The sequence below is a fragment of the Crinia signifera genome, chromosome 1 (genome assembly GCF_055691185.1).
Source record: "Crinia signifera chromosome 1, ASM5569118v1, whole genome shotgun sequence".
Taxonomy (NCBI): Eukaryota; Metazoa; Chordata; class Amphibia; order Anura; family Myobatrachidae; genus Crinia; species Crinia signifera.
In genome coordinates this window covers 68,343,167-68,368,398 of record NC_139217.1, presented here as the reverse complement: position 1 = coordinate 68,368,398, position 25,232 = coordinate 68,343,167, and the positions used below count along the sequence as shown (strand labels likewise).

Genomic DNA, 25,232 nt, shown 5'->3' with positions numbered 1-25,232 from the left:
GTATTGCAGCAGTGTATGACCACCCGACCCCAATTGAGCCGCCCGGGACCTTCCCAGGCGGCAGGATCGCATGCGGTCCTTTCATGACCGAGTTCCCCACTGCTGGGACCACACATCAGTTTGGATCAGATGCGGATATTTAGTGCATGCGCTAAATATCTAGTCAGACTTCCTAGCAAGTGCATGCAAAACACAGTGGTTAGTGTATGGACGATCTAGACAGCGGAAATCTCAATGGAAATCATCTTGGCTAAATCGCTTAGCACACATCGCTGAGCACATATTGTCCTGTGTCTATGCCCCTCTAGATGAAATTTACTGTTCCATTGCATCAATAGCCAATTTGTTTATTGAATTTGGTATGAATTTGTTGTTTTTTTTGGCTACTGTAATACTTTATTTATAGGATAAACATAGTTAGGAAATAAAAGGCTTTCATCTTCATTTACTGTTATCCTGCCTCTTGCAGGTCCATGGTTTCATGGTGAACTTTACATCTTAGTGAGAGTGACAGCTGAGCTGACAGTCTTTTTACGTAGACTGCTGTATAGGACAATGGAACCTATTGAATGTGAGAAGAATGTGAAACTGACAGCGTGGTGATCTCCTTTCATCTTAATGGAGGCTAGCATGTTAAATAATGACTTTGTTCTGCAATGTTGACAGTAGCCAGTCAGTTCTTTTCAGATACTAATTCAGATGAACCAGTTCATAGAGATGATCTATAGTAAATAAAATAAAGGAATATTGCAGGTGAGCACATGGTGCTACTCTGCAAGTGCTGCATGTCATGTAATCACTGCATGTAGTACATACTCCCGGGTTTTACACTGTGGCCGAGATATAATATAATAGGGTGCAATTTTTAAGAAAGTGCAATTTTTTGGTAAAAAATGGCCAAAATCGCACGTTTGCAGTAAAAATCACACATTTTGCCATGATCAGAAAAATCGCACTTCAAATATCGCAGCCAAAAGTTTTCTCTATAAAAACCTCATAATCGCAAATGTAATAGACTGTGAATTTTCAAATTGCACCCTCAACATGGCCAAAAAAAATAAAAATAGACCTGCTTCTGGCAGGTGAGTATGACGGAACCATGCACAGATCACTGAGATGATCTGTGCATGGTTCTGTCAAAAAAAGTGTCTTCAAGTAAAAAACAAAAACAAACGGAGTGGGGTCCCCCCCTACTGAGCATAACCAACCCCAGGCTCTTAGAGATGGTCCTAGTTTCCCAAATCCAGGTGGAAAGTGGTGGGGTCCCAACAGCCAGCGGTATAATGCCACAGCCATGGGGACGCTTGTTATGCAAGGTCCCCCAGCCAAAACATTATCAACATGGTTGGTCAGCCCTGGACCAACCTGGGGTATTGTGCAACCCCCCCCCCCCCCAATAAAGCCCCCCCCCCAGGCTTCACCCGTCCAGGGCTGAATCCCGAGCTGTCCCAGGCACCCCTGGGCGGTTGGTGCCGGGCTGATATTTTTGATGTAAAAATAGAATTAAAAAAAATAACATTGTGTTGTACTGTCGAACGATAAATCCTAGCAAGCCTCCCAGGGGTGCTGGGAACAACCCCAGGCTTCAGCCCTGGATGGGTGAAGCCTGGGGGGACTGTATTTTTAATAAATGTATTTTATATTTTAAACACCTGTTGCATTGTAGTAGGTTTAAGCGCGGTTCCACCCTCCTTTTTTCTTGCGCACTTTTTGTAAGGGCTCCCTTACTCACGTAACCGCAGCTCTAGCAAAGCCACCCATTTATAGGCGCCCTCACAGGACACTTTGTGCCCCATCCACCCTCTGCTATAGGACACACCAGTGCAAGATATAAGTACAATTTATATACTGGTGATTTAGTCTACACATTAAATATCTCCCATATATGTACAGCATTAGATACTGTGAAATGTTATAGATAAACATAGCTGGCAATTACCTGCATTATTTATTGTTCAGGAAACAGTCCATTAAAAGTACATTAGTATGATGACTGCATTACATTTACACATACTGTGAGATGAGTACTGGGAAACTGGTTGACATCTGTGGTTTTCCTAATTTCTGTCATATGTGTTTTCAAACTCAATGGGTTATTCGTATGGTCATACAAAGCTATCTTTCTCCTTTATGCAGCTGATTTAAAGGTCCCTGTAATACAGTGGTTACCAAACTCGGTCCTCAGGATCCCAGCTCTTTTTTTTCCAGGTCCTCTAGTAAGTGCACAGGTGTACTCATTACTCATTGACATAGTTTAAAAGATCCACAGGTGGACCTAATTGTAATTCTGTCAGGAATCCTAGAAAACAGAAACTGTTTGGGTTCCTGAGTTAATAACCTATGGTTTAATGGATGGAAAAGTGTCTCCTTTACTTTAAGGCAGACATCATTTTGGCTTTCCAATTAGGTGAAGCAATGAGGGGGGGGGGGGGGAGCTGGCGCTGCTAGGACGAAGCATATCTGCAGCAGATTCCATGCTTTCTGGCCACTTGCCTTAAGAACCATAAGGGTCAGTTGTGAATATTTATCAGAGCTAGGATGAGAGATAAAGTATCCGGTATGATAAAAGGCTAGCGCTTCTCCTCATCTCTATTGGAAGAATTAAAAATTTTTGAGCGCCGGAGGCATGTAGATGGCACCTAGAGGAGCAATTCATGTCTGGCTCTGTTAACCCATGCACAGTGGCCAGTGGTAAAATTACTGTTATGTTGTTTTGTCATTTTGATGAACTGGGAACTAGGAGAAAATGAAAGTACCAACCAATCAGCTCCTCACTGTCATTTTACAGGCGGTGCTGGAAAATATCAGTTTGGAGCTGATTATGGCATTGTAAAAAAAAAAACAGTGGACGCTGTTCTATAAAATGTTAATAAAAATCTAATTTTGAAAAAACAAACAGTGGAGGCTACAGAGGTGGGGATGCAGCACAGGTCAAAATTCAAATAGGGGAGGAACCCCAACCGCCAGTGAGTCGGTTTGGAATGACAGTTTGTGTGCCTACTCTATTTTAATTTTGAACTGTACTGCAGCTCCTCCTCTGGAGCCTTCCCTGATTAAAACCCAGAAAATACATCAGAAATACCAGTTTTCTGTCAGAATTAAGGCAGTTTGCTATTTATCAGGGTCCACTGAGTGCATCCCTTGTTGCTGAGTATCACTATAACACTAGATAAATAGGCACTCTATGATCCCCTGTGTAAATACATAATATAGTACAGTATATACCGGAGCCGGCCTGGTCTTTGCAGGGGATGGCGGAAGAATCGCCAGCCGCCATCCCCCGCCAGCCGCCATCTGATCTGCGAACGGGGACGCGCGCGCATGAGATGCGCACGCTTCCCCTTTGACGGCGCTTCCCCTGGGTCCCCGCTCTCCCCCACCCTTGTCCGTCTCCCTGAAGTGGAGACGGACAGGGTTCCCGTCGCCCCACCGCCCGGAAACTGAGACACGTGTGTGTGTGAGACGCACGCGTGTCTCAGTCAGATGGAGCACCTCGCTGCTGGCGGATCGCCAGCGGAGACAATCTGGCGATTCGCCAGCAAGAGGGTGGCCGGCTCCATCTGTATGTTTGCAATGTGTAAAGTAATGGGGCCAGATGGGATAATGGGGCTAGATGGAATACATCCAAGGATACTAAAAGAACTTAAAGGGGAGCTGGTAAAACCATTAACAGAATTATTCAACCAGTCACTAGCTAATCCCAGAGGACTGGAAAACAGCAAATGTAGTCGCATTGCACAAAAGTGGAAGCAAGGAAGAGGTAAGCAACTATCGACAAGTGAGCCTTTTATCAGTTGTAGGGAAATTGATGGAAAAACTCTTAAAACAAAGAGTTGTAGAATATCTCAAAACCAGCAATTTACAGGATCTGAAACAGCATGGGTTTACTGGGGGAAGATCATGTCAAACAAATCTTATTGACTTTTTTGATTAGGTGACTAAAGTAATAGATCAAGGTGGGGCTGTAGATGTAGCTTATCTAGATTTAGTAAGGCTTTTGACACTGTCCCACATCGCAGACTGTTAAATAAACTTGAAAGCTTGGGATTGGATTCTAAGATGGTTGAATGGATAAGATCTTGGTTGCAGGACAGAAAACAGAGAGTTGTAGTAAATGAAGTACAGACTAAGGAGGGAAAGGTTACAAGTGGAGTACCCCAGGGATCTGTACTTGGACCAGTGCCTTTTAATATCTTTATTGGTGATATTGCAAATGGAATTGAGGGTAAAATGTGCCTTTTTGCAGATGACACAAAGGTATGCAACAGGGTAGACACACCAGGAGGGGTAAAACAAATGATTGATGATCCAGGTAGATTAGAGGAATGGTCAAGAGCATGGCAACTACAGTTTAATGCCAAAATATGCAAAATCATGCACTTGGGTCTCAAAAATCCAAAGACTAAATATAGTATAAATGGCACTATAATGGAAACTACTGAAGAAGAGAGGGATATACAGTAGGTGTCACTATTTCAGGGAACTTAAAAGCAGGTAGGCAATGTAACAAAGCAATGAAGAAGGCAAGTCAGATGCTTGGATGCATAGGAAGAGGTATCAGCAGAAGAAAGAAAGAAAGAAGTAATAATGCCACTGTATAGGTCATTGGTATGACCATCTAGAGTACTATGTTCAGTTCTGGAGGCCATATATCCAGAAGGATATACTGTAAATACATTAAAGACTGTACAAAGAAGGACAACTAAAATGGTGCATGGCCTACAACACAAAACGTACCAGGAAAGACTAAAAGATCTTAATATGTATAGTTTAGAGCAGAGAAGGGAAAGGGGGGACATCATGATAGAAACTTTCAAATATATCAAGCGTTTTATCAAGGTACAGGTGGGAGACATTCTTCACAGGAAAAGGAGCCATAGAACATGAGGACATGCACTGAAACTAGAGGGAGGAAGATTCAGGGGAAATTTGAGGAAAAATTACTTCACAGAAAGAGTAGTATATAAGTGGAATAGCCTCCCATCAGAGGGGGTAGAGGCAGATACAGTAGAGCAATTTAAACATGCTTGGGATAGGCATATTAAAATCCTTACAAAGCAATAAGGATCAAATATCGTTTGAGGTAACATGTTTAAAAAAGGGGCAGACTAGATGGACCGAGTGGTTCTTATCTGCCGTCAAATTCTATGTTTCTAAAGTTGAAATCCCATCATTAATGTTCTGTACTCACTCTTTGGCTAAAGGAATGCATGCAATAAAAATATGGATAAAATTCACATTTTCACAAATAAAAACGTATTAGAGAAGCGCTAATTAGCACTGTTACTTACAAGTTAATGAGAGAATCCAAATCACTGAAGATGTCTCTTGGAAGAGTCTTAATGTGGTTATTGGCTAGGGATCTGGAAAAAAAGACAAGTTATTCATACATAAGGCTTTGCTACTGTAATAAATTATTATAGGAAAAAAATGTTAATAACATCACAATAGACTATAAAACACAAAAGGGGACACAAACAAGATCCCATGGGGCTGGACTTACAGGTGAGTTAGGTCTCGCAGGCCTCTGAATGCATGTCTGGAGATTGTCTCTAATTTATTCCCTTCAATAAACCTAATAGAGGAAAAAAAAGCATTTGAATCATTTCTCTAATATTTATATTAAACAATATTTTAAAAGAAAAGCAGATCACATGTAGAGCAAAGTATTCTGAATTTACATAATTGAATTTAGGTAATAAAAGGGCAATAATGGAGTAAGATAAATTCAAAGATACACGTTTTAAAATGCCCAATAAATCTAAAGAACATATTGACTAATGAAAATAAATAATAATGTAGAACTACTAATATAAAAGAATTACAAATATAATAAAATACTAATGTAAAGGAACTATGAATATAAATAAGATCCCCATAGAAATGATCTACTTATACAGAGAAGAGATACTTAGAACAAATAAAAATAATAAATGAGATAATAATATAGAATAATTTATATATAAAAAATAACAAAGATTAACTACTTAAATGAAATAACATAAAATAAATTTGATTATAAAAAACCTACTAATATACTTTAAATGAGTTACTAATATAAAATAACAACTAATGTAAAATAACTACTAAACTAAATAATATATTTACAGTATATAAAAAAAACTACACATGTAAAATAACTTCTAATGTAAATAAGATACTAATTATAAATGAGTTACTATTATAAAATAATTATTATAAAATAACTACTAATAGCAACTAATATAAATAAAATACTTAAAGGAAATAACTATTAATATAAAAGAGCTATAAAAGTCTATTGCATATATTGTATGAAAGGTTTCAGAAGTTTATCACATTTATATAAAGTTCTGGCTATGAGGGTATTTATTATTTATTTATTGCAATTTTTTTATATAGAGCACACATGTTCCGCAACGCTTTACAGAGAATATATGAACATATCCATGAGTCACTGCCCGGGTGGAGCTTACAGTCTATATTCCCTACAACATATACACACATATTGTACTCAGACTTTCTAGGGTTAACCGAAACTGGATTACCATGAAAAAACCCACCCAAGTACAGGGAGAAAATACAAACTCTGCACAGTTAGGGCCATGGTGGGAATTGAACCAATGACCTCATTGCTGTGAGGCAGTAATGCTAACATTACACCTTCAATGCTGCCAATTTGGTAGATTGCTTGTCTACTAGTGCCTAGTAAAGCAGCGATATTGCCAAATTTGCAGATTGCTGGAGCATATATGGCCCATTCACCGAGTAGTATCAACCCATAAGGGGGTAACATTTGGCTGGTCAGTAACATAGGGACTGATTTACTTTATTAACCCTGGAAAAGTGATAAAGTGGTGATAAAGCTGTGATAAAGTGGAAGGTGGTAGTGCACCAGCCAGTCAGCTGTGTTTAAAAAATGACAGTTAAGAGGTAATTGGCTGGTATATTATCATCTTCCACTTTATCACCGCTTTACAGTGCTTAAAGTGGTCCAAGGGAGGTGGTGGAACTCATCCCTCTACACCTACCCTTGGGACCCACACCCTAGCACATGCCACCTGGCAGAAGCCACACCCCTAACTCTGCCCTTTTTATTATCTTATATTTTCCTTAATAAATTAGTAGCAGCCTCTTCCCTCCTTGCTGTCCCTTCCCTCAGCATCCGTGTGGGTAATCAGGAAAGTTTCTCTCTCGAAAAGCATGATGATGCTATCCCCAATACCCCCCCCCCCCTCATTATTATGCCTGCCATTTGTCCAGGAAGGCAAAGTAACCATCGGAACACATGCGCATCGCTGACAGATCCTCCTACTCAGCCGAATGCAGGTGGCTTCCTGGACTGGCAGCGGTGTGTAGGCTGGCGGCCAGGCAGCTACTTCTTTCTGTACTGGCTTGCTGCTGATGAGAGAAAGGATAATGAGAGGCTGTCAGACAGTGTGATTGACACTGTCTGCCTTTCAGCATCTGTCCTCTCATCAGTGGCAAGCCATTCGGTCACAGGCCGCGGTCTGGGTGCGCAGGACACTGGGCAGGCTGCAGAGTGGGAGCACACATTAGGTTCTCTGCAGCTGTAGTGCTCAATGCAGCCTGAGACAGCCTGCCAGTGGGGGGAAATGTGAATGTGATGGGCCGGCTGGGCAGTGCTCGAAGTAGGACTTTAGAGTGGGGGTATGGAAAACTGAAAAGAAAAAAATGAAGAACACTTTGAACTCCTGAAGCCTTAGAACTGTTAATAACGTGAAAATAATTCAGATTATTTCATATAGTATGGTAATAATAGACCATATTATATGATATTATATATATTATATGATATATATACAACCTGTCTCCTGTATCTATCCACCTGTTTATTTACCTTTCTTTAATGTGTCATCCCTATTCCTCTTACTGTACTTCTTCCACCTTTCATAGACTTTATTCCTCCATCAATCTCTCACCCGATGTACCTGACTCCCTTATTTGCTTTATCACCTCCACTTCTTTCCTTTCCTTCCTCTATCACCCATTGCACCTCTCACTCCCTCCTTTCTTTTTCAGCCCTACCCCTCTCCTTTCCTCCCTTTCTCACCATACAGTATGTACCTCTCCCTCCCTCCCTCCCTCCCGAGTCCTTCCCTTCCAGACATATTCCATTCCTTCCTTCCCTTTATCACACTATGTACCTTTCTCCTTCCCTGTAAACCATATATACCATTCCTTCCTTCCGTCTTACCCTACGTACCTCACCCTCTATTCTCCTCTCTGTCAGCAATATACAGTATACCATTCCTTCCCTCCGTCTTACCCTATGTACCTCACCCTCTGTTTTCCTCTCTGTCAGCCATATACCATTCCTTCCCTCTCTCACCCTATGTAACTTTCCCTCTCTCAACCTGTGCACCTCACTGTCAACCATATACCATTCCTCACCCTATGACCTCTCTCTACCTTATTTTCCTGCACATTTCACTAAGTAGCGTACCTCAATCCAGTAGTGCCTGAAATGCAAGCAAGGGCACAATCAGCCAGCTGTGCAGCGCTATACTGTAAAGTGTGAACGAAGTGGCTCTTCTGCGTGTCGCTGTGCATGTGCTCAGAGCCGTTGCGCTTATTCAGATGGGCTCCTCGGGCAGTGGCGGTTCCTCATCTCTGCCGCACCTGTGTCATTGAGATGCGCTCACTTTGATATGGCAGAATGAGGGAGGAGCGGCAGCAGGAAGGAAGCATACCACCCCACTTGGAGCACTGCGGCGGTGGCAACCCGGGGAAATGTGATTGTGAGTGCCAAGCATTGTGGGCAGCCGTGGAAGGAGGCGGTTCCAGCTTCAATTAAAACTGGAGAAAATCAGTTCTGCCCGTTTCGGCCCACTTTAGCCCCTGCTGCTTTATCACTTCACCAGGCTTAATACATCTGCCCCAGAGTTCTGCCATATATAAAAATGCCCCACTAATGTAAAAAACATGCTGAATGTTTAAATAAGGTTAATAGTTTACAGTCAAGTCAGAATGTTTTTATATCTAATGTTAGGGAACTTTAGAAAACGTTGCAAATAAGCCTGTCATAGTTAGTCCGTTTAGTTATCAGGAGAATTTAAGAATAAATTGGCTAACTCTGGTATACAGATGGGGAGGAGGCACAATAATTGGTGAACAGATGGGAAATTGCCACAACATTGGGTATACAGATTGGGAGGAGGCCATAATAAAGTGTATACAGACTTGTAGGTGGGCATAATAATGGGTATACAGATGGGGAGGAGGTCACAATAATGGGTATACGGGGTATACAGATGCAGAGGGGCACAGTAATAGGTATACAGATAGGGATATGTGCACAATAGCGGGTATACAGATGGGGAGGTGGCACAGTAGGATTCGGCATGAAAAGCCGGCGGTCGGGATCTCGGCGTTCAAAATCCCGACGCCAGAATCCCGAACGCCGAAATCCCGACAAGGGGGGGACGTGGATCGCCCCCCCTTGTGGGCTCACTGCGCTCGCCACGCAGCAGGCCCGGTGCCTCGCTACGCTCGGCACACTAATATATTCTCCCTCCGAGGGTGTCGTGGACACCCACAGGGGAAGAAAGTGTCGGGATTTCGGCGTTCGGGATTCCGGCGTCGGGATTTTGAACGCCGGGATCCCGACCGCCGGGATTTAAACTGCATCCCGCACAGTATTGTGTATACAGTTAGGGAAAGGGCACAATAATCATATTTATCCAGATTGGTAGGTGACCATAACAAAGGGTATGCAGATTATGGGGAGGACACAACAACCAGTTTACAGAAAGGGAGGAGGAAAATAATGTGTATACAGATGGGGAGAGGGGCACAATATTGAGTATACAGTTTGAGTAGGATGGCACAATAATGGGTATACAGATGGGAAGTCGGTACACTAATGGGTACAGTGATGGGTATACAGGTGGGAAGAGGGTATAATAATGAATATACAGATGAGAAAATGAAAATAAAAATTGGTATGCAAATAAATAGATGACACAAGCGGTACATAGATGGGCAGGGGGGCACAATAAAGGGTATACAGAAGGGAGAGGGCACAATAATATGGAATACAAATGGGGTGGGAATGCACAATAATTGGTATGCAGGTTATAATATTGGGTTTAGTGAAGGAGGACAATATTGGGTATACAGATGAGGAGGGAGACTTAATAAATGATATACAGAGGGAGGGGGGACAATAGGAGGGGGCACAATAATGGGCAGACAGTTGGGGTGGTAGGGAACAATAATGAGTATACAGAATACAGTAGTAGCCTAAGTCTAGAAAACGGCTTCTCCGTGATACAGCCAACAAGGTGAGGAATGAATCAAAATAACTCCAAGTTTGGGGCCTTCTCCACTGGAGGGCGTGGATGGGTGTCTGCCCACCCCTTCAACTGGTATAGTAAGATAGTGAAAGAGTATGATCACTGAACATCAGTAGCAAAGATGGTGGAAATCCGTCATACTCATGGAGGGAGTGATTTACAGTGGAGGGGATGAATTTTAGGAGAAGGCAAATTGGAAGTGGGGGTGCAGTGAATTTTGTGATTATGCAGAAAGAATACTGAAGAAATCTCTGTGTAGATGGTGGAAGATCACAGAGGTAATGGAACAGGTATTAGTGTGTACCACAGTTCAGCTCAATATCAGGTTACCGATTGGGAGGATTTATTGAAGAGGAATCCTTCTAGCATTTGCAGTCCACTGAAGAGAGGCGCGATTGCTTGCATCAGCTGCAATAATAATTCATCTCAATGTTTTTGACCTCCCCAGCAAGAGGGTGGGATGGGGTGTGAGTGTGTGTGAGGGGTGTAACTGGGGGTTGATTAATATGCCCTCTATGTAAATTTCTACCCCAGGCTGGTGTGAAGTGGATGCATACGTTTGGGAATTTCCCCTCCTAGGGGACTGAGAGTGACAGGAGGGTAGGATGCCATCAGGGTTCATGTGACAGCTGTGAGCTGCACTGCACATGCCCTAGACAGACATCGTAGCAGATCTATCTATCTATCTATCTATCTATCTATCTATCTATCTATCTATTTATTATATACATGACAAGAAAATCATGGTTGTTACTTATTTAACATGTCAGTCACAAAGTATCAATTGCAATGAACAAAATGATATTTGTAAATAAAATATTTTGCGTAAAAAAGAGCAGTGTCACATACTTGTCACATACTTGTCACATACTCTTTAAGACTCTTTCATGAGTTACATTTTCCCCAAGCTGTGACATTTTCCTTATTTTGTTATTTAAAATAACTTTATTAGGCATCACTGTTTGAAGTACAATAAAAAAGGCATTTTTTCTGACATTAAAAAAATGACATTTCAGCAAACCTTTAGTTCACGAGAAATACATTTATCTGTCACGTTTTTAAAAGCCAAACATGTATTCATTTTATTTTCAGTTGCTTCTAAAAATGTCATTTTTTTAAGCACACCAACTTTTTTAAGTATGAATGAAAGAATCTAATTATCAATCAAATTATTAATATCTTTATACTAGACAATTTGTGTGTAGTGTTACTTTATAAAATTCAGGTTGGCTCGGTAAGCTGTGAACATCGCAGCTTACCAAGCGCCTGTGAAGCCGCCCGTCTTAATGCCCGCCCCCCGCCGCTGCCGATTCCCCTTAGTAACATGCCAGGGGATGGCATGTTACTAAGGGGAATAACGAAAACACATCCCCTCGCATGCCTCCGCTGCAGGTGAAATCATTCCATGGTCCCCGACCATGGAAGGATTTCTCCTGCCTTCGCAAATAGAAGTCAGCGAAAGCTAACTTTTATTCGCGTTCGTCTGGGCAAAGATGGGCGGTTGACGTTCTGTGATGTCAGCCAAACGCCCCCCCCCCCCAAGCAGGCATTGGCATGTCCGCGTACCCATGGGAACGCTCAGCATTTTCATGGAGATGCCCATAAAATGCTGGGCGTTCCCATGAGCGAGACCCATTCCCTCCACCGCCCACCCCTGCCCTCCACCCCGCAACGAACTTGCCAAGGCCATCGATAGTAACAAACTATGTGATGGACAACCATCGATAGATTTAGCTATCAATGGTCATCCATTCTTTTTGACTGACTGGTCCATAGGCCACTCAGAATATGGGGGAATGGCTTCAGTGTTGTCAGGGGCGGAGCTATACTCAGTGTCCCGGCACCTTGAGAGAAAAAAAAAGAAACATTGGGTGACATTCTATGGGATGCGATTATCGTTTTTTTGCGGTAATTAGACCACAAAATGGCGATATCGCATATTCCCATTAAATCGTTTATTTAATGGGATGCGCTCAGGGACTGAAATCGCATATTATGTGCGTTAAGGTATGCTGAATAAAAATGCGAGATAAATTCGCATTTTTATCGCATCCAGATGTTTTCGTATAGAAAACTATACAAGTCGCTTATTTAATGCAATGCGCATTTGCACATCGCATTATTTAGGTGATTAATTATCGCACTTATTTCAGACCAGGGTCTGTTAGGCGAATTAGCCAGAACCCTGCACAGATCGCAATGTTCTGTGCAGGGTTCTGCTGTAAAAAATAAAAGAAAGGGTTAAAAAAAAAAAATAACGAGCGCGGGGTCCCCCGCCCGAGTATAACCAGCCCCGGGTTTACTGAGCCGGTGCTGGTGACATAAAATCAGGGTCCCCGACAAATAGGGGTCCCCTTGATTTTATGAAACCAGCACCAGACTCAAGGTCCGGCGCTGGTTCCCAAAATACTGGGGACAAAGTGACTAGGGGTCCCCCATATTTTAAGAACCAGCACCGGACACAACCAGCCAGCAGGGTAATGCCACAGCCGGGGGAAACTTATTATATTAGCTCCCGCGGCCAAAGCATTAACCCCCTGGCTGGTCAGCATGGGCAGGGGTCCTGGGGAAGTGGGGACCCCCCCAATGAAGGGGTCTCCCCCCTCCAGGACTTACCAGCCCGCTGCAAATCGCCCCTCTTCGCACTTTTCAGCCTCCAATGCGCATCACATTAAATATGCGCATTTTGACTGAAAAATGCGATTTCTAAAAGTGCGATTTGCGGCGATGTGGTGCGCAAATAAAACATGCGCATTTAGCGCATAGCATAGAATGTCACCCATTGTTTCTACTGTGCCATTGATGTATGGTAACCATCTGGCTCTCCCCCATTGATGGCAAAAGTATTCAACATTGGTCATAAACCATTGATAATTTTGAATCATCGATGGTCGATGGCCATCCCTAGCAGACATCTGGGGGCCATCACTTAGATCAGAGTTTCATTGCTGGAACTCCATTTAAAGCTAAATATTTAGTTTGGTACGAATTATCCATGCAGTAGAGAAGTCAGTATGAGCTTGCAGCATTTAATGCCCCCTAAGGGGCTGATGCGGAGTCACAGGCAAAGTGTCTGTAGCTGCGGGCAGCCCTGGAACACCATTTTACTACCCTATGCTAACGTGTTTCCATTTGACTAATGTAAATGCAAGCTAATTGTGGTCTCCGTTGATGTTATACTTGTCACCGCAACTGTCGTCATACTATCGGCACTCGCATTAGCCCCCTACTAGGTACCGGACAACTCAAGTAAATGCGCAACTCAGAATTGCATGGAGCATTTGATACAGTTACATGCAGATACATTGTCACGCACCAATTCCTGCCCCCACAACACCCTATTTCACGCGAATGAAAGACTCAGCCACGTTCTGTCTGACTAGGACAATATACACTAAATGCATGCATATTCTACTTCTGCATATATGCTGTATGCAAAACCCTATGTTCCATGAGATCCTTCTGGCTCCGAATCAGGCCCTAAATGATAACTCCTAAGTGGTGCATTATGGGTACGACAGTGGTAAAAGCAGAATTTGTCATTAAAAATATTCAGTGCACAGGGTTGAAATCAGCAGCTTGTGGCCAATCCAGCTCTTGGGTAGGGTTCGTATTCCATTTAAGCATTTTAATTCTTTAATTTCAATGGTATATTCAACAGCAAGGTCATTGCTGACTGGTCTGCGCTATATGGGGCTGCTGGAAAGTAGCACAAGTCCTTTTGAAGATGGATCTTATAATTGTTAGTACTGCACATTAATCATAGTATACAGGCCTTTCTGGGACCTATAGATCATAGTGGGTGTACATATATGCATGCTATCCTGGTCCCTATACATCTCAGGCACATCTCCTCTTGCAGCCCAAATGTTGTAAGTGGGCGATAACAGAGTTTTTACACATATGATGTTAGCACGGGCGTAAGTACGTACCAGTTGCCCAGAGGCAAGCAGAAATTTGGTGCCCCCTACCACACAATGGCTGGTAGGTCAGGGTCAGACTTCCAAGCTCCACCCATCTGCGCAATCAATCAGTTCCCATCTCACAAGCAAGCAGCAACAGCGGGTGCACAATCATTTCCTACAGCATAGGCTGAGCGGTAACAGATGGGAGCCATCCTGTCTTCTATTCAGGTGTCAGCAGGGCTCCTGGGACAGAGCTGATTAATTATGCAGCAGCAGCTGTGGGTTGTCACACTCGGATCCCGCTATGAACCGCTGCTGTACATGCATGTGCCCCTTTAAGGCTTATAGCCTGGAGGCAGGAGTCTCCGTTGCCTCTGAGAGGTACGCCCCTGGCTGCGAGTGCATCAATGTGGAGTTTCAGGCTATTCAGAGTTGCATGGACGCAGGGGTCCATCTGATTTCAGACCTCTCTTGCAGCAGGTACAGTTTGTGTAAGTGCATACTGATAATAAACATTTTTAACCATGAATATGCATTGGGCGGTGCTGCCCCACAACTCGTCATATGGGCAAATCTCAGCCTGGAAGTATGGATTATGGCTTAGAAAATATGCAAACAAAAATACATGCAGGTGGCTATGTTGCTTGGTCATACAATAGAGCAGGCTAAAAAAAAGGAATAAAAATAAAATACAGCATACAAATGATATTATTAAGTGGAGCACTTACAGGTATTCGAGGTGAAAGAGACCAGCGAAGGCATCATCTCGAATGACAGTAAATGAGTTAGAATTCAGCAAGCTGAAAATGAAGAAAGCAGATTAGAAGTCAACCAGACTTTGTGAAGCTCAGAATTAGTCAAGCGGAATTTATTCAGCGCTTTAGCTATGCATAGAGAAGCCCTATATACTGCCTGTGGCTGCTGAGTCATCTTGCTGAGTCTTCAGCCTGATGCACGGCACTAATGCTCACAGAGTCCTCAGCCTGACGCACAGCACTAATACAGTACTTGCTGAATATTCACACAGCACTAATACTTGCTGACTATTTACACAGCACTAATACTTGCAGAGTCATCAGCACGACACACGGCACAAATACTTGCTGAATATTCACAAAGCACTAATACTTGCTGAGTCATCAGCACGACACACATCACTAATGCTCACAGAGTCTTCAACACAACACACGGCACTAATGCTTGCTGAATATTCACACAGCACTAATACTTGCAGTCATCAGCATGACATACAGCACTAATACTTGCTGAATATTCACAAAGCCCTAATACTTGCTGAATATTCACACAGCACTAATACTTGCTGAATATTCACACAGCACCAATACTTGCTAAATATTCACACAGCAATAATACTTGATGAATATTCACACAGCACTAATACTTTCTGACTATTTACACAGCACTAATACTTGCTGAATATTCACACAGCACTAATACTGTACTTGCTGAATATTCACATTAATAATTGCAGAGCCATCAGCACTAATGCTTGCAGAGTCTTCAACATGATACTCGGCACTAATACTTGCTAAATATTCACACAGCACTAATACTTGCAGAGTCATCGCCACAACACACAGTACTAATACTTGCTGAATATTTACACAGCACTAATACTTGCCGAATATTCACACAGCAGTAATACTTGCAGAGTCATCAACACGACACACAGCACTAATACTCACAGAGTCTTCAACACGAAACACAGCACTAACACTTGCCGAATATTCACACAGCACTAATACTTGCAAAGCCATCAGCACGGCACACAGCACTAATGCACACAGAGTCTTCAACACAATACTCGGCACTAATACTTGCTGAAAATTCACACAGCACTAATACTTGCCGAATATTCACACAGCACTAATACTTGCCGAATATTCACACAGCACTAATACTTGCAGAGTCATTAGCACGACACACAGCACTAATACTTGCAGAATATTCACACAGCACTAATACTTGCAGAGTCATCAGCAGGACACACATCACGAATGCTCACAGAGTCTTCAACACGATACTCGGCACTAATGCTTGCTGAATATTCACGCAGCACTAATACTTGCTAAATATTTACACAGCACTAATACTTGCTGAATATTCACACAACACTAATACTTGCCGAATATTCACACAGTACTAATACTTGCAGAGTCTTCAACACGATACTCGGCACTAATGCTCACAGAGTCTTCAACATGACACAAGGCACTAATGCTTCCTGAATATTCCCACAGCACTAATGCTTGCAAGTCATGAGCAGGACACACAGCACTAACACTTGCTGTGTCTTTAGCACAACTAACAGCACTAATAATTGCTTCAGTTTGACTCACAGCACTAGTATTTGTAGAGTTTTCAACACAAGACACAACACTTATATTTACAGAGGCTTCAGCATGACACACAGCACTAATTATTGAAGGACAGACGGGTGACAGATGACTCGACCGACAATCGGCATTCTGAGGATCGTTTCCAACATCGGAATCCCGACTGTCAGGAGCCCGACTTATATGGGCTATTTTTCCCTTGTGGGGGCCAAGACCCCCATAGAGGGAGAATAGGATAAGTGGCGAGCGCAGCGCACCCTCAAGGGGCTTGAATTTGCTCACCTCTGTCAGGCTCCTGACAGTTGGGATTCTTATGTCAGAGAAATGACTGTCAGAATCCTAACTATCGGAGGGCTATACCGAACCCAGCATGATGCACAGCACTAATAATCGCAGAGACTTGAGCAGGACATACAGCACTAATTCTTGCATGAGCTTCAGCATGATACATTGCACTAATACTTGCATGGGGTTCAGCAGGACACACAGCACTAATACTTGCATGGGTTTCAGCATGACGGGAGCCAGATGGCTCACTGACAGTCGGGATTCCTCCGGTTATTTCTCTGACATCAGAATCCTGACTGGCAGGAGCCTGACAGTCAGAATACTGACTTATACCAGCTATTTTCCCTCATGAAGGTCCACAACCCCCATAGGTGGCTCCTGACAGTCAGGATTCCGATGTAGGAGAAACGACTGTCGGAATCCCGACTGTCAGAGAGTTATACCATACCCAGCAGGACACACAGCACTAAAGCTTGCAGAGTCATTAGCAGGACACACATGGCGCTAATACTTGCAGAGTTGTCAGCACAGCACTAATATTTGTATAGTCTTCAGCATGACACATAGCACTAATACTTTGGCAGGACACACAGCACTAATACTTGCAGAGTCTACAGCACTAATACTTGCAGAGTCTACAGCACAACACATGGCGCTAATACTTGCAGTCTTCAGCATGACATACCAGGGCAATAGAGAGTGGACCCAGTATTTCCATGGGGGTGTGGCCTAATCACAGGAGGCGTGGCCATGCACCCTTAAAATAAAATCCAGAAAAAAATAGTACTTTAAGCATCTCCCTGGCCACACTGCAGTGTGTGCTGGATTGAAGGGAAGAACTGCTGCAACTCCTGAATCCAGGTAAAGGTGGTAGGACCTGGGCCCCCACTGGACCCCTCCACCAAAACTGGGCCCAGATAATTAGTACCCCACCACTTGGTGCCCCTGCGACACACAGCATTATTACTTTCAGGAAATGATTAGCAGAAAACAAGGTACAGTCCAGTACAGTAGCAACACCTTTTAGATATAAGATTACACTTTAAATTTGAATGCAGTTTTATGAATCGATAGAAAAATGTACAAAATATATTGCCAAATACATAAATGTATATACATAGTGCATTCTTACTTCATATTATTACAGATATTATGTTATGGAATGCGCTAGCACAATAAACATTCAGCCTATGGTGCTGGAAGTAGAAGTGCTTTATTTGTGACAGCTGATGCAAAAATCAACAAATTATTTTGAAACACCATGAATATTCCGTTCGATACAACCTCATTCATTTTGAATGCAAAAAAGTATAATAAGGTACCATATATACTCGAGTATAAGCCTACTTTTTCAGAACATTTTTTATGCTGAAAAAGCCCCCCTCGGCTTATTCTCGAGTGAGGGTCCCACTTGAGTCAATACGTTTTCCAAGTTTTTTGTTGTAAAATTAGGTGCCTCGGCTTATATTCGGGTCGACTTATACTCGAGTATATACGGTATGTTTTTTTTTTTTTTTATGTAAGTCAGGGCTGGTTTTATAAGAGGTCTCAGAGGGCAATTTTCCAAAACTGAAAAGCTCCGCTGGGCCAAGATAACTGTGAAGAGATAACTGCCGCCCAGACAGAAACAAAACCCACCCCTGCAAATCTGCAAATGAATTGCGAGACTATTGCAGATCACTATCCATCCACAAATCCATAAGCAATTCCTGAGCCATCATATCAATACCGATCCACATTACAGCAATTCATCTGCACACTACAGCAATACCCCTCCACACTAAAGCAATTCAGCTGCACACTACAGCAATACCTCTACACACTACTGCAATTCATCTGCACACTACAGCAATACCCCTCCACACTAAAGCAATTCATCTGCACACTACAGCAATACCCCTCCACACTAAAGCAATTCATCTGCACACTACAGCAATACCCCACCACACTAAAGCAATTCATATGAACACTACAGAAATACCCCTCCACACTAAAGCAATTCAGCTGCACACTACAGCAATACCTCTACACACTACTGCAATTCATCTGCACACTACAGCAATCCCCCTCCACACTAAAGCAAATCATCTGCACACTACAGCAATCCCCCTCCACACTAAAGCAATTCATCTGCACACTACAGCAATACCCCTCCACACTAAAGCAATTCATCTGCACACTACAGAAATACCCCTCCACACTAAAGCAATTCATCTGAACACTACAGCAATACCCCTCCACAGTAAAGCAATTCATCCGAACACTACAGCAATACCTCTACACACTACTGCAATTCATCTGAACACTACAGCAATACCCCTCCACACTAAAGAAATTCAACTGCACACCAGCAATACCCATCCACATTACAGCAATTCATCTGCACACTACAGCAATACTTCTCCACACTAAAGCAATTCATCTGCACACTACAGCAATACCTCTACACACTACCACAATTCATCTGAACACTACGGCAATACCCCTCCACACTAAAGAAATTCAACTGCACACTAAAGCAATACCCCTCCACACTAAAGAAATTCAACTGCACACTACAGCAATACCCCTCCACACTAAAGAAATTCAACTGCACACTAAAGCAATACCCCTCCACACTAAAGAAATTCAACTGCACACTACAGCAATACCCCTCCACACTAAAGAAATTCAATTGCACACTACAGCAATACCCCTCCACACTACCGCAATACATCTGCACACTACAGCAATACCCATCCCCACTAAAGCAATTAATCTGAACACTACAGCAATACCCCTCCACACTAAAGCAATTCATCCGCACACTACAGCAATACACCTGAACACTAGAGCAATACCTCTACACACTACCACAATTCATCTGAACACTACGGCAATACCCCTCCACACTAAAGAAATTCAACTGCACACTAAAGCAATACCCCTCCACACTAAAGAAATTCAACTGCACACTACAGCAATACCCCTCCACACTAAAGAAATTCAACTGCACACTAAAGCAATACCCCTCCACACTAAAGAAATTCAACTGCACACTACAGCAATACCCCTCCACACTAAAGAAATTCAATTGCACACTACAGCAATACCCATCCCCACTAAAGCAATTAATCTGAAAACTACAGCAATACCCCTCCACACTAAAGCAATTCATCCGCACACTACAGCAATTCACCTGAACACTAGAGCAATACCCCTCCACACTAAAGAAATTAATCTGCACACTACAGCAATACCCCTCTACAGTACCGCAATGCATCTGCACACTACAGCAATTTATCTGCACACTACAGCAATACCCCTTTACACTAAAGCAATACCCCTCCACACTAAAGCAATTCATCTGCACACTACAGCAATACCCCTCCACACTAAAGCAATACCCCTCCACACTAAAGCAATTCACCTGGACACTACAGCAATACCCCTCCACACTAAAGCAATACCCCTCCACACTACAGCAATACCCCTCCACACTAAAGCAATACCCCTCCACACTAAAGCAATACCCCTCCACACTACAGTAATACCCCTCCACACTACAGAAATTCATATGCACACAACAGCAATACTCCTCCACACTACAGCAATTCATTGCCAGATTCCGTATTGAAAATGTCACTTTAAGAATGTTTGCCGCCTTGGGGAAGACAGATGCTTACTGGACAGACGGGTGGATGCTAAAGGTCCTACTTTGTAGGGTACATCGCTACCCGAAAGGTACAGATTCGGGGTAGCAAAATCTATATATATGCTCCTGGAATATATATATTTATATATATTTCCCCTGGCAATGAGCATGATATATATTCCAAGGGCAATATACTATATATCTGATATGCAATAAACTTATTTGAAAAAAACTGCAGTGCCGTGCTGGTCTCTGTGTTCCTGGGGGAATTTTGGTCACACTACTATATATATATATTTTTTATACCTTATAAATCAGGATGCTCGCACCCAAAAAAGGGTGTGTGGCCTATGCCATAGGGGATTGGCCTCAGAGGGATGTTGCAGGCACAGGCCACGCCTATGATTTCCATCACTACGGGGCATGGCCACCGCTGTGTAAGCTGCTGGCCATGCCCCCAGCCCCTCTGCCTCTCTGAATAAACACTGTGTGCACAGCATCTATTCCCTCTCTGCAGCCCAGGCAGGGGGGACTCCCAACTGACCACGCGCCCCCCACCGTGGGACACTGCCGGGCGTGAGCATCCCAAACAACCGGGATGGTACCGCGAAAAGCAGTGTCACCCATTAACGCTACTGTCATGCAGTATATTGATCTCCATCACTTTACCGCCCTTTTGTTTAGTGCAACACTAACATGGTTCTACATGCACAAACTCAGATATTCATATCGCACATTTACCTGTACTAGTATTAGCAGTATATAGCAGTCCCCCACATCATGAATTGTATCTATATACAGTGGCGTAGATATCGTAAGGCAGCCCCCGGCTGCTGCTTGGGGGAGCGGGGGCTGCGTGGGCACCAGATGCTGGCACCAGCCACTGCCCTCCACCCCTCTCCTTACTGTGCCCGGCCCCTGCCTCCCCCGCCGCGTCTGTATTCTGCCAGGAGTCGGGACCGCATATCTACTACTCTGCATCCCGGTGCCTGGCTCCTTATGAGTCCAATGTCCATTACAAAATGGCCGCCTCCTTAGAGCAGACCATTTTTTAAGATGCTAGAGGAGGCAGCGACGGCCTCCTCTAGCATCCTTACAAACGGTCTGCTGTAAGGAGGCGGCCATTTTGTAATGGACATTTGACTCAAGGAGCCAGGCTACGGGACGCAGATTAGTAGATATGCGGTCCCGACTCCCGGCGGAATACAGACGCGGCGGGGGAGGCAGGGTAAGAACGGGGAGCCTGAGGCAGCGCTAAATTTAGGGAGGGGGGGGCGCCGAAATTATCCCGCGGGGGGGCGCAAAACTTGGCGCTACGCCCCTGTCTATATACTAAGGGGTCTACATACAAAGGGCCTCATTCAGACCTGATTGCTCATCTGCACAGTTGTAGATGACTGTGAGGAGATAGCCGCTGCTCAGACAGAATGAAAACCCGCATTTTGTAAGTTTACAAGTGAATTGCTAATGGATCGCCATTCACTATTTCCTGCAATTCCATATGCAATTCCCAATCCATCGAATAATGTTCCCAGTCTGCAAGTGTGATTAACATTGACCCTTCCACAACTGATTGAGGATGGAGCTGACGTCACAGACCCTCCGGGCAAACATCTGCGCACGCCTGCGAGGGGATTGCAATTAGATCCATATGCTATTTTTTTCCCGCAATTTGGGCTCGCGCATGCTTGCTACAATCCATATACGTATACATATAATCAAACAGATTACAAATTTGCACAGCAGCAATCGCCTCTGAATCAGGCCCTAAGCCTTGGATGGAGATGAAATGGATGGAGACAAAAGACCAACCAATCAGCTCCTAACTGCCATGTTACAGGCTGTTTGACAAATGACAGTTTGGAGTTGATTAGCTTGTGCTTTATTTACATCCACTTTGTGCATATATGTTTCTATCACCTCATTTGTGTGATCGTGAAACATTCCCGGTTCTAGATGTGTTATATATCTATGACACCTTCACCTAAAACCGTACTTGCCTACCCACTCTCCCAAAGCCCCCCCCCCCCCCCTCAGAAAGGAGACTTGGCGCCAGCTTCCTGCAATCACCCCTCAATGGGGGGACCGTGGGGACCAGATGACGCAGATCGCATCATCATGGACCTGCCCCTACTGCGCAATGCCTGTTATACCGGCATTACACAGCAGGGGCGTGGCCATGATACTGCAATTGCAATGGCCAGGCCCCCACTCACATGCCTCTTTGGTGAAACCTGCCTCTGCCTCTGCCCCCTTTTGCATCATGACCGCTAGACCCGGCCCCTACTTCCTGGAGCTGGCTGCCCTCGCCCGGAAAGGGCAGCCTAAAAGTCAGCAATCCTGCCTAAATCTACCCACAAACCACAGCTTTATATGATATTGGCAACTACATGGAAACTTTTTTCTAAAACACACTAAAAGGCAAAACAAATCCAATGCTTTGCATGTAAATCAAATGTATAAGCCATACAACAGCCATCTAATGTAAGTATATATTTTATATGAAATAGCTGAGAATACAAAAAAACTGCAAGCGTTATAATTCTGGGCACCTAGCATGATGAATGCATTTAGTGCCCACATATATTTTCCAAATGCTAAATTATTTTTCTTTGATTAATGAGGTCCAGTCTAGATATAATACAGCGGTTTCATATTATTCTGGAATGAGGTATATTAAATGTTAACTGCTGACTTCTGCAAATGTCACCTCTGGAATACATTCTAATGTGTATTAATAATGTGAGAAATACTATTAGGAATGTGGAACTGACGATATAATGGCTCTAAGAGTACAATTAGAGCAACTCTACTACTCTTGACAGTCAGGATGTATAATTCATAATTACCATTTATTATTAATAATACATGAGATTATGATGTGTTGTTAGGAATTGGCTGAACCAGCTCCTTATAAATGACATGCATTGTTAGAGAGAGCGGAAACGGGTTATTGATGTCGCGCCTGTGACACCAGAATGGTATTTACCACTGCACACTAAAATATGATACATAATATTGCTAATTTTGCTGAACACCTCTATGGAGTGCAAAGGAAAATTGCCCATAATTATCTCTGTGACATCTTCTGGGGGCATTTTGCGGCCATTCCATGGATTGAATTTGACCCAAGCGCTTGTAAAACTCTTCTTGCTGTTTCTCAATTTTTTTATATTGATAATATCTGGGAAATTCAGCCAGTTATCAGGCACGATGCACACGGTTGTGATGCCCACTGTAGCCCTTCATTCCATTTGTTTAAATAAGGGTGGCATTATAAAACACCAATAGCATACCTCCCAACTCTCCCAATTTCGTCATGACCTTTCCAGTTTGAGGGTACACTCCAGCTGTTCTTATGCTTGCCATGACATATGGGAAGTTGGGAAGTTTTGTGACACTCACTATGATAGCCTTCTCTTCACGGTGTGGGTCAGCGGTGGCTCTTACCTCTGCGGAGATGGGGGGGGGCTACCGCCCTCCTCTGCTGCCACCACCATCGCACTCGTGGTCCCCTTCAGCTGCCACCGCATATCCTAGGCCCCGACCGCCGGTCCTGGTCCCCGTCGCAGGGCGCGTGCATGCGCAGTAGCTTCTATTGCAGCACTATGCAAAGCCGTTCACAAAACCGCTCATTTGCTTTTCACGGCAATGATGTGGGAGTGCGCATCACCGCTCATAGCCGGCCTGTACAAACTGAGCGGTTTTGAGCTGAAAGTTTGATTGGCTTTCAGCTCAATATTGCCCAGTGTGTATGGGCCTTTAGACAAGTCCTGCAGTTGTATTGCAGTATTGTGAACGTCTTTGATTGACAGGCAGACATGTTTGGTGAGAGGGAGGGGGGCAGACCCCATTTTTGGTCTCACAAGCCACCCTGTACCGGCCAGTCTGAGTAAGGAAGTTCTACTGTAAGATCACAAATGCAGCAAGGAGATGTTAAGCACCCTCTACTGCATTTGCTTTACTATGGATTGCATTCACAAAGTTGCTGCCAGCAGATTTGAAAGGGCGATCCCTACTGACTGAGGGCCTAAGACTTGTAGAAAGGTGGCAAGACTTGAATACAGTATGTATTCGAGTATGTGCCTCATGTGCCTAGTGGGAGATTCACCACTGGATCTCTATACAACAATCAATTAACAGAAAGATGATCATGAATCCAGCTGCTTTTTCCTCCACAGCATCTCTAGGTTCAGAATTTGGTGATAAAACTTGTGAATGTTAACTGGTGCTCCGGCCTATCAGCTTCTAAAGGCTCATACATACTAGGTGATTTTGAGCTCAAAGTAGCTCAATTTTTCCATTGTGAGTTAAAGTCCATACACACTGGGCGACTATGCCCAGTGTGTATGGACAGCGATGATCACAATCACCGCTGCGGGGAAAGCCGCTCAGTGCATACACACTGAGCTGCTTTCCCCTTGCCCGGCGCCGATTGAGGACGGCTTTGCATAGTGCAGAGCTGTGCAAAGCCGCTCATCTGCTGGTATTACCAGCAGATGAGCGGCTTTCCCGGCGATGTTGCGGGAGTGCGCAGCAGCGCTCACCGCTCATCGCTGGGGCTTACACACTGTTCGGCTTTGAGCTGAAAGCCGCTCAAACCTGCTGTTTTGAGCGGCTTTCAGCTCAAAGTCGCCCAGTGTGTATGGGCAGCCGATGAGTTGTGAGCGCTGATTCGCTCCCGCCCAGCATAGCCGGTGGCCACTGTCAATCGGCTGGTATTACAGGCCGAGTGAACCACTTTCCAATT

The 25,232-nt window shown here is 43.8% G+C and overlaps 1 protein-coding gene across 4 annotated transcripts in view; it reads right to left on the bottom strand.

The window, feature by feature from the left end:
• LGI2 (leucine rich repeat LGI family member 2) overlaps positions 1–25,232 on the bottom strand; it is a 47,949-nt gene that overhangs the window by 12,762 nt on the left and 9,955 nt on the right. For 2 of the 4 annotated variants that reach the window (XM_083160692.1, XM_083160758.1), the window contains exons 3-5: positions 14,932–15,003; positions 5,504–5,575; positions 5,292–5,363 (exon numbers count right to left, since the gene is read on the bottom strand). In XM_083160692.1, the coding sequence (XP_083016818.1) occupies positions 5,292–5,363; positions 5,504–5,575; positions 14,932–15,003 (216 nt within the window). The remainder of the gene's footprint in view (positions 1–5,291; positions 5,364–5,503; positions 5,576–14,931; positions 15,004–25,232) is intronic. The other 2 variants (XM_083160723.1, XM_083160804.1) reach the window with 1 other exon arrangement.